A 10,503-nucleotide genomic window follows, 5' to 3' on the forward strand; every position below is an offset into this window, starting at 1 on the left:
TTGTAGCCAAGTTTCTACTAACCCTTAAAATAAAATAAGCTTAGTTTCTTCTAATGTCTTCAATGTCTGCAACTTTCATGAGAGATGAATCATTAAAGATCTACAAATAAAATAATAGAATTAAAAAAAATATTCTAATGAATAGTTGAAGTTACATTAGAGATGTCAGACTAAAACCATTTGATACATCTGAATCTGATTATTAAATCTGAATGTAACAAAAAAATTTACTATATCACAAAATTATGTAAGTTTACATGTGAATAAATTTAGACAAAAATATAAGTTAAAATAGATTGACAAAAGGTAAAATAAAAAAAATAAGTACAATTAGATATACAAACAATCAGATTTTTTTAAATTATTTATTTCCAATCAAAGACTCCTTTCTCTTTTACAAAATGAAAAAAAATACAAAAAGAAATGAGAATACGAAATTATTTGTCTCGAATAAAATTTCAACCTCATGTCATTACAAGAAAAGAAAAAAGACAAGTAAATTACACAAATGATGACAAATCCATAAAAATAAAGTAACACAAGATAATGCTCTAAAGAAGTGGATAAGTTTAAAACAAACATTTTTTAACTGGTTGTCACATACTAAAAAATTCATCGAGCAATGATATTAAAATCCATATAATTTGAGGCATTTACTTATCTAAACTGGTACAAATTGATTTATTGATTTCATTAATTACTCAATCCAAGGATACCCTTTGGCCACAACTCATTGACCACTATTTAGAAAATTATATGCAGTTAGCAATTTCAATGACTTCACCCAGAAGTCGATCAAACCAACTATAAAACTACTCATTATTATTAAATTATCCTACATGTGTATGAAGATTCCCAACATGCTAACAACTTAATTCTTATTGTAAATTATCCTACTGAATTAAGTTGAGTATTTTGTAAATATTATTTTTTTAATTTTGATTTTTTTAATTGTGAGTGTTTGAGAAGATATTTGTTGTATTGATTGAATGCCATAATAATGTTTTTGTTTGATCTGTGCAGAGAAGACTGAGAAGCTTTGCTACTCATCATTATTCAGCTTATCGAGGAATTGTTCATTTCCCTTTGTTGTAACTATCTCTCTCCATATATACTATTTGTTCTTCAACATCAATATTTCTCAAGAAAATCCTATAACCTCTCAGTTACCTAATACTGATTGCTTTTATGTAGAGCAACAACCGAATCTTGAAACTCATGCTGACAGGTGATTGAAATAGCAAAGGTACTTTATATGATCTAGAGGTCCTTGAGGTATTTGTAAAACCAATTGATAACAATATTTTATTGAAATTGAATTCAATTTTTATTATTTTCTCTCTTGTATTTACTCTTACTGCCATTTGGTATTTTATTCATCTGGAAGCACCACGGGAACCAGATAGCTAGGTCCTGCTAAATCATCTTTATTTTACTTGTTCATTAAACAGCATTAGTCTTTGACCTTAAGGTGTGTTTATGCTATAAAATTTACAAGCTTGTAATAAGCACTTTCCAATAAGAAAAAGTTAATCTAAAAAATACAATTAGGTATACCACCAGTTAGGTATAATCAAACATGACTTTAACTGCAAGAATACGATAACATTGCCGCAGGAACAAGCTCAAATACTTCGGCTATTTCTATGTCAAGCATGTTTGGTTTTTTCTATAAAAGTGTTACCTTAGATCTTAAGCTTTTGAGACGTGATGTCAAACAAAGAAATTTTGTTGGATCCTTCCAAATGAGAGGTAGTGACGAAGTTTGACAATCCTAAAACAACAATCTAACTTAGTTGGATACTATAGAAAATTTGTTTAAGCATCCTCCAAAATTTTGATGACAATAACTAAGTTAATTCACAAGAATCAACCATTCACTTAGACAAACCAATATGAATAAACATAATTTTGATGAAGTATATTAGAAAGTTGAATAATTCATAATATTCTGATGAATAAATACTCACTTGAATATATTTTTAGCAAGTCTCTGATAGCATGCAAAAAATTATCACTGTCATGTACTCCTCCTTGTTGTTGAACATCAGAGGCACCTTGGATCAGGGCCAAGCAATGACCCTGCAAACCATAAAGGGAAGTTCAAAAGATAAAAGTAGAGGTGTGATGCAAAACTGGACTTTGACTCCTCAAAGGTGAGAGGAGAACACTTGATAGGATTGTGATAAAATAAATTATGCTTAATTGAAGGAGCCAAATACATTCAACAATTGTGAGTTTACTTTGTTCTCTAAAGTGCACCTACTAACTTTAAAGGAGCCAAATCCCTTAGTGGCAGAGGACAAAAGGGAGAATTTATATAAGAAACTCTACTTAGCGTGACTCTAATAAAACCACATTGCATCTATTTCATGTTAATCACCAATATTTCTTAAGTGCAACCAACAAATCATGAATGATAAGACCTAACATTGTATCGTATGCCTTCACTCTTAGATTGGATTAAACAAATGAAAAATACTTGGGCGTATAATTTCATAAACATTTTAATAGAGTAATTCTATCTCTTTGTATGATTTCATTATACTACTATGAAAGAAGAAACGAGAACAGGAGCAGAAGCTCCTCATGATCAAAGATCACTCAATGACCCCGTTTCCATATGACAACACTTGTTTTCTTCCCACAACTAACTATTCCCCATCCCATCTCACTACTCACCTAAAGGGGGTCTAAGATAACCAATCACACCATGTGTAAGAAAAAAAAATCAGACACTTTAAATTGGAAGTGGTAAATGGGAATTTTGAAATAAGAAATATACCACTACAAGTCAAAGCAATGAAAATAAATAATCATACAAAATTAAAGAATAAGTGCAATGCCAAAATTCTAAGGATACATACCACCCATCCCTCAATTACAAACAAGTATGCTTGAAGCTCAGACTCAATAACCTTGAGCAACGAAAATGCTCCAAGCATGTGCTTCTTTTCCAATTGGCAGGCTATCTTTAAGAACTGATGCCTGGCAAGGAGATTGATGAATCATCGAGGATGAAGGAGAAAAGAGAAGATAACAGAGTAGCATTGCAGTGATAGGAAAATTTATAATGCAGAGAGATCTGTATCACAACAACTGCAAAAGGAAAACTCCTCAAGCGAGCATTTGAGCAAAAAACCAAGGCCCAAACGGAAACCATAGCAATTCCACTCAAAATGCTAAGAAATCGCTCTCTCACCACACAAAAACCAAAACACAATCCAAACACAATCCCCGCCAATCTAGGACAAATTAGTGAAATTAATAGAAGAAAAACATAACAAATTAGGAAAAAACAAATAGTAGAAGAAATTTCGGCGATTTCGAAGTATGAATCATGAAACCTACTTGGTCAGACTTCGGAGATTTCGACAAAGAGGCAGCGGAGGCAGAAGCAGTCTCCGAAGGTTCTATAACTACTTGGTCAGCCGTAGAAACAGTGCTTTCAGTTCTCTGGCCTTCGCCTTCCCCTAACCTAGCTCTCCTTCTCTCTATAGCCTAAACCACAACCACAGTCGTGCGGAGGGAGGAGTGTTCTCGGAGCCGAGAAAAGCATGGGCGCGGAGCAGTGTTCTCAGAGTGTTTGGAGGGAGGAGTGCCGAGAAATTAAAGATGAGAGGGAACGAGAGGGAACGTGATAGTAGGTTTTGAACGAGAGGAGTCTTCGGAGGTTTAGAGACGCGGAAGAGAGGAACGAGATGAGAGGGAAAGTTGAAATGAAATTAGCGAAATGTAAAAAATTAGAAAGGAGAAGATATTATAACTGATTTTCAAAACTACGTTATAATATGTCTTAAACTTATTTACGTTTGCCATCGCATTTCAATTTTATAACTGATTTTCAAAACTACGTTATAATATATCTTAAACTTATTTACAAGTTTGCCACCGCATTTCATATTATAACTGATTTACAAAACTACGTTATAATATGTCCTATTATGAAGGATAATTTTTATCCGTTATAATAGGTTCGTTATAAAATGTCATTTTTCCACTAGTGAAACTCATGCATACATGTTTACTTATTGTCTTTTGCATTTGAAACCACAAGAATTTGTTCACAAGTCTTAAATAATCAAGAAATCATATAACTAACTAGGTCGTGAGTCCTTTGGGAGAACGATACTTGGTCTTACCGAGTTTATTACTTGATACGATTCAATCACACTTGCCGAGGGTTAAACAAGTTTTTGGCGCCGTTTTTCGGTGTTCACAAATTTGTCATCACGGGCATCAATTTTTCCACGCCCAAGCCTCATACAGGTCGCCCAAGCTTCGTGCGGTTCCCTCTTCTTATGCTTTTCTAGGCCTTTGTGAGCTCTATATCCTTAGCACTTCATCTCTGCTTCCTGTATTAACTCATTTTCTATCAAAACAAAGGGAATTAGTCATAAAATCATCAAATTCAACCTCAACACTCTTATTCACACAACTTAATGAAAAAGCTTGAGTCCAAGAAAGTTTCTAAGTCAGAAAGGGTGTATTTAGTATCAAAATTACATCACGGATAACGGTATTTTAAACCGTTATCACCCAAAAAGCTTCTGATTCCCTTCACATTGGTTGGTGGTGGAAGTTTTTCGATAACCTCCACTTTGGCTCTGTCAACCTCAGTTCCCTTGGAATAAATTTTATGACCCAAGACAATGCCTTCCTTTAGCATAAAGTGACATTTTTCCCAATTAAGAACAAGATTTGATTGGGTGCATCTTTTATGTACAACATCCAGGTTGGACAAACACTCATGGAAGGAACTGCCAAACACTGAAAAATCATCCATAAAGACTTCAATGCATTTTTCTATCAAGTCTGCGAAGATTACCTCCATACATCTTTGAAATGTAGCTGGAGCATTACATAACCCAAACGACATTTTTCTGTAAGCAAAAACTCCAAATGGGCAGGTGAAAGCCGTCTTTTCTTGGTCTTTTGGATCCACCACAATTTGATTATATTCATAATATCCATCCAGAAAACAATAGAAAGCTTGCCCTGCTAATCTCTCCAGCATTTGATCCATGAAAGGAAGGGGAAAGTGGTCCTTCCTAGTAGCACTGTTCAACTTTCTGTAGTCGATACACATCCTCCATCCAGTAACAGTCCTTGTGGATATGAGCTCATTTTTTTCATTATAAATAACTGTCATCCCACCTTTCTTTGGTACCACCTGTACTGGCTTACCCATGCACTGTCAGAAATAGGGTAAATAATGCCAGCCTCAAGTAACTTTAGCACTTCCTTTCTCACCTCCTCCTTCATCACTGGATTTAACCTTCTCTGTGGTTGAGCAACTGGTTTGTAGTCATCTTCCATGAATATTTTGTGCATGTAATATGTTGGAATTTGCGTATCTGAGATTGACCATCCAATAGCTCCTTTGTTGGCTTTGAGTATTTCTACCAACTTTTGTTCTTCTTTGGGAGAGAGAGAGTTGTTGATGATAACTGGTTTGTTTCCACCTTTTTCTAGAAAAACATACTTCAAGTGTGGCGGTAACATCTTCAGCTCCATTTTGCTTCCTTTGACTTTTTCTTCTATGTTTTGCAAAGGAACCTTTCATAATTCTTCCAAATCAGTCAAGCACTCATCCATTAGTTCCTCTTCTTTTTCATTTAACTCTTTACAAGTGTCAACTAGTATCTCCTCCAAAGAAAGAGTATCACTTGCGTTTTTTTCTTTTAACATGCAAATTTCATCAAGAGAATTAAGATGAAAACATTCCATATCATCTTTTGGGTGAGACATGGCTTTAAATACATCAAAATTTACTTCTTCATCTTGTACTCTCACCTTCAGTTTGCCATTTTCCACATCAATTAAAAATCTTGTTGTCTTCATATAAGCTCTCCCAAGAATAACAGGAAAAAGAAATTTGTCTACCTTCACAAGCACATCTTCAGCTACCCCACAAGGATATTTCAGAGATATGTCTGCAAGTTGAAGAGTCATCCGAGTAGGCTTGAGTTCCAACCCTTCAATCTTTTCAAACATGGAAAGCGACATGAGATTAATATTGGCTCCCAAATCAATAAGTGCTTTCCCAACAGAGATATTCCCTATAGTGCAAGGAATAATGAAGCTTCCTGGATCTTTAAACTTGGAGGGTAAGAACTTTTGTATGATAGCACTCCAGTTTCCTTGAACTTCAATGGTTTCTTCTTCAATGTACTTCCTTTTCTTTCTGAGGAGCTCCTTCAAAAATTTAGCATATGAAGGCATTTGTTGTAGAGCCTAAGAGAAGGGTATATTAATCTCCAATTTCTTAAAGATTTCCATGAAACGCTCAAACTGTTTTTCTTTTTCCTTCCTAGAATAATTCTTTGGGTAAGGAAGGGGTCTTTGATAAGAGTCTTTCTTTTTCCTTTCTTCTTCCTATATCTCTTTTGCTTTTCTCTCTCTCTCTCTCTTCTTTTTCTCTCTCTTTTGCTTTTCTCTCACTCTCTTCTTTTTCCCTCTCATTTTCATCTTTTTCACTCAATCTCTCTTTTTCTTTTCTCTCTATTTTTTGTTAGCAAAATGATGAAGATGAAGTTTTGATGATATCTAAATCAAGTCAAGAACAATCAAGACTCATGAAGAATGATTTTTGAAGACTTGTAACTTTTGTAATAACTGTATGAACATAGGAAATTAGTGGTTTTATGTATGCATTCAAAAGAGATGTAAAAATGTACCAAGAAGCAAAAACTGTGCAGTGCTAATCGATTAACAGGGGTAAATAATCGATTATTCCAGAGAGCAATGGAAAAGCTCAGCACTGCATGCTAATCGATTAACATGGGCTGTTGATCGATTAGCAAGGTGACCATTTGAAAAACTAGCCGTTTTTGAGCTGTTGGACTATCCGTTGTTTTGTCTTTTAGTGACTAATCGATTAACAACTTAAGATAATCGATTAACACAGTCAGAAAGGCTAAAAACGAAAAATGGAAGAGCCTTTGGATGAGTCTATAAATAGACTCTCATTTCCTCTCAAGGTTATCAACTACAACTCTTCCCTTGTGCTCAAATACTTAGAAACTCTTGAGAATTGTGTGCTCTTGCTCAGCTAAGGAAACTCTGTCTGTAGAGTTGGTGAAATACTGCTACGGTGATAGAGGAATAGCTGGTTCATCCTTGGTGCGTCTAAGGAAGTGTTCGGAAGAGGAAGTCATCCTTCGTGAAGTATTCGGAGGAAGTGTTTCATCCTTTGTGAAGATTCAAAGGAGGTGTTGCTTCATCTCTTGTGGCATCAAGAGAGGTGTTTTCTAAACTTTTACAAATTGTATCTGTGTGATTGTAGTTTGTAATTGTTTTGTGATTAGTGAAGTGTTTATCTTGTTTTGAGATAAGCGACTGGACGTAGGATTGGTAAGATCCGAACCAGGATAAAATCATCTGTGCAAATTTCTCTCAACCTTACTCTATTTTATTGTCTTTATTATTTGCTAAGTAAGTTTAATTGAGTAGAAATTTTTAAGGCACACGTTTTTAGTAAGAACCAATTCACCCCCCCTCTTGGTTTGTTATTCCACGCTAACCATTTCGCTGCAGCCGCTCTGACAATTGGTATCAGAGCTTGCTTTGATAGTCATTCAAATGGCAGGATCACATCAAACCTTTGCAGAGGGTGCTTCTATCAATAGACCACCACTATTCACAGGTGAAAATTACGCATTCTGGAAGGTTAGAATGCAAATTTTTATGGAATCTATTGATATAGATATTTGGGATGCTGTTGTATCTGGTCCTTTTGTTCCAATTAACAATATGCAGGAACCAAAGCCCCGTGACCAATGGACTGCTAAAGATAAGAAAAAATTTGGTAATGATGTAAAAGCTCGTAATATTATTTCATCTGCTTTAACTGTTGACGAGTTTTACAGGATTTCTATTTGTAAAACTGCACAAGAAATGTGGGAAGTACTTAGAGTAACCCATGAAGGTACAAATGATGTTAAGAGAGCTAGAAAGAATACCTTAATCCAGGAATACGAAATGTTCAGGATGAAGCAAGGCGAAACAATAGTAGATGTTCAGAAACGCTTCACCAACATTGTAAATCATCTTATTGGATTAGGTAAGTCTTTCGATACTGATGAGCTTAATATAAAAATTTTGAAATCTTTAGACAAGTCTTGGCAACCAAAAGTGACTGCAATTTCTGAGTCACAAAATCTCAACACAATGACAATGGCTGCATTATTTGGAAAGTTGAGAGAGCATGAACTTGACCTCGGAAGACTAGATGAAGAAGAAGCAAAAACTAAGAAAAAGACTCTAGCCTTCAAATCTGAGATAGAAAAGAACAAAAGCAAAATGGAAGATGAAGACTCAGAAGAAGATGAAAATTTGAGTCTACTAATGAAGAGGTTCAATAGGTTCATGAAATCAAAAGGCAAAGGGAGATTCAGAAATGAAAAGAGAGAAAATCAAGGATCTTCCTCAAACTATAGATGCTATGGTTGCGGAGAAAAGGGACACTTAAAAGCAGACTGCCCAAATCAAAAGAAGGGTGAAGAAAAGAAAGAAAAGAAATTCTTCAAGAAAAAGAAAGCATACATCGCATGGGACGATGACAACGAATCAATTTCTGACTCGAGCAGTTCTGATGAAGAAGCAAACATATGTCTAATGGCGGATGACGACGACGCTGGAAGCCAAGTAAGTACATCTAACGATTCAGATAATTCTAGTCAATATGATAGTGAAACTGAATTGCATGATACTTATGCTGCTTTATTAGTAGAATCCGAAAAATTAGATATAGCTCATAAGAAATTGAAAAAGGATTTCAAAGAGTTAAAATTAAATTTTGAAAATATTCTTGAAGAAAATGAAAATTTGAAAATTACTTCTGAAAATTTCTCTAAAATTAATGATAATTTGAAAACTGAATTTACAAATTTGTCTGAAGAAAACAGAAGTTTGAAAAATAAATTTTTATATCAAGGAGAAGAAATCAGAAATTTAAAAAATAAAGTTTTATATTATGAAAAAGAAAAATATGTTGCTAATAATGAATGTGAATCTTGCATAAAATTCAAATATTTTTCTAAAAATACAACCACTGGAGAATGTAGTAAAAATAATGAAAATAAGGTTGTTAAAAATAAGTATGTTCCTAAAAATAAACATAATCATAGAACCCGTAGAACTTGGGTAGAACAAGGAACAACTTATAGGAACACAAATGTTGCATCATGCTTTTATTGTATGAAAAAGGGTCATACATCTAACAAATGTAAAATTAAGCATTATGGTGTTCCAAGTGGTAGATATGCTTGGGTTGTAAAATGATCTTAATCTTTTTAAATCTAACCCAAAGGACCCATACAAAGTAGTTGGGTACCTAAATAGCTTGTTCTTTTTATGTTGAAGGAATTATCAAAACCAAGGATGTAACACCCCGAAATTTGGTGTTACGTCGACTAATTTTTCCGTAAAACACGTAAGTAAAAATTCAAATTTTAATATTCAACCTCAACGGAAAAATAGTACGATATTTATTACAAACCGATTATTCCGAAAATAAAACGTTTAAATAGTCAGGATCGAATATAAACAAATACATTCCCAGTCATCTATCCCATCTCTCTTTCATCCTTTATGCATGTTCAGAAACATCAGTCATCACATCTGCAATAACACCTGCTCCCGTATAACATCACACATTATACGATCATCGCATTCACATGCACAAACAAGCAAGGGTGAGCTAACAAAAAATACAATTCATATGCATCATAAATATACTCATAATAACATACTATCATACACACCTTAACCACATCAAACTATATACCCAAGTACGAATTATGCTTCAACCTTATGCATATACCAATATGCATCCAAATATCGAATTAGAATGCATACACCAATATGCATTTCAAAATAAATCAGACTACATCCACCAGTATTACAGATCAATCAAAATACATACACCAATATGTACTAGCGTCACTCCCATCACTCTTTTCAGAGCTTCCCCAGGCCGTTACACATTACCCTAATGTGTAGTGCTGCTTCCCATCACTCTATAGGGAGATTCCCCGAGCAAGTACACAAGTCACCCTCCATCACTCTAATCAAGAGCTTCCCCGGACAAGTGCAAGTATACCCCTCATCACTTGCCTAAAGAGATTCCCCAGGCCCGCAAGCACAACGCCAACTTAATTATCTCGAGCTTCACCGGACTAGTACCCCACGTCACCCCCATCACTCTTACATAAATGTAAGAGATTCCCCGGGCGGTTACACATTACCCCAATGTGTAGTGCTGCTTCCCATCACTCTATAGGGAGATTCCCCGGGCAAGTACACAATGTCACCCTCCATCACTCTGAACAAGAGCTTCCCCGGACAAGTGCAAGTATACCCCCCATCACTCACCTAAAGAGATTCCCCGGGACAACACGCACAACGCTTACAATCCACCACTCGTTTAATAACATCATCTGACCAAAATATCCATATACAATAATCCTTACAATACCAATCCAACCATACCATAACGCC

The 10,503-nt window shown here is 34.9% G+C and overlaps 1 protein-coding gene and 1 long non-coding RNA gene across 2 annotated transcripts; both read right to left on the reverse strand.

Annotated features, from left to right (window-relative positions):
• Window positions 1-3,728, reverse strand: LOC128197412 (uncharacterized). Its single transcript, XR_008249944.1, has 5 exons — window positions 3,352-3,728; window positions 2,868-2,988; window positions 1,971-2,082; window positions 1,685-1,774; window positions 1-100 (listed from the first exon to the last, which is right to left on the reverse strand). It is a non-coding gene; the product is annotated as an uncharacterized LOC128197412 (long non-coding RNA).
• Window positions 3,729-5,562: 1,834 nt separating this feature from the next.
• Window positions 5,563-6,225, reverse strand: LOC108341344 (uncharacterized). Its single transcript, XM_017579040.2, has one exon. It carries the CDS (start codon window positions 6,223-6,225, stop codon window positions 5,563-5,565), a length of 663 nt encoding a protein of 220 aa, XP_017434529.2.
• Between the last annotated feature and the right edge of the window lie 4,278 nt (window positions 6,226-10,503).

Source organism: Vigna angularis, chromosome 6, assembly GCF_016808095.1.
Source record: "Vigna angularis cultivar LongXiaoDou No.4 chromosome 6, ASM1680809v1, whole genome shotgun sequence".
Taxonomy (NCBI): domain Eukaryota; kingdom Viridiplantae; phylum Streptophyta; class Magnoliopsida; order Fabales; family Fabaceae; genus Vigna; species Vigna angularis.

Excerpts from the sequence above, each read along its gene's own strand:
- LOC108341344 (XM_017579040.2), bottom strand. The coding sequence starts at position 6,225 with ATGCCTTCATATGCTAAATTTTTGAAGGAGCTCCTCAGAAAGAAAAGG.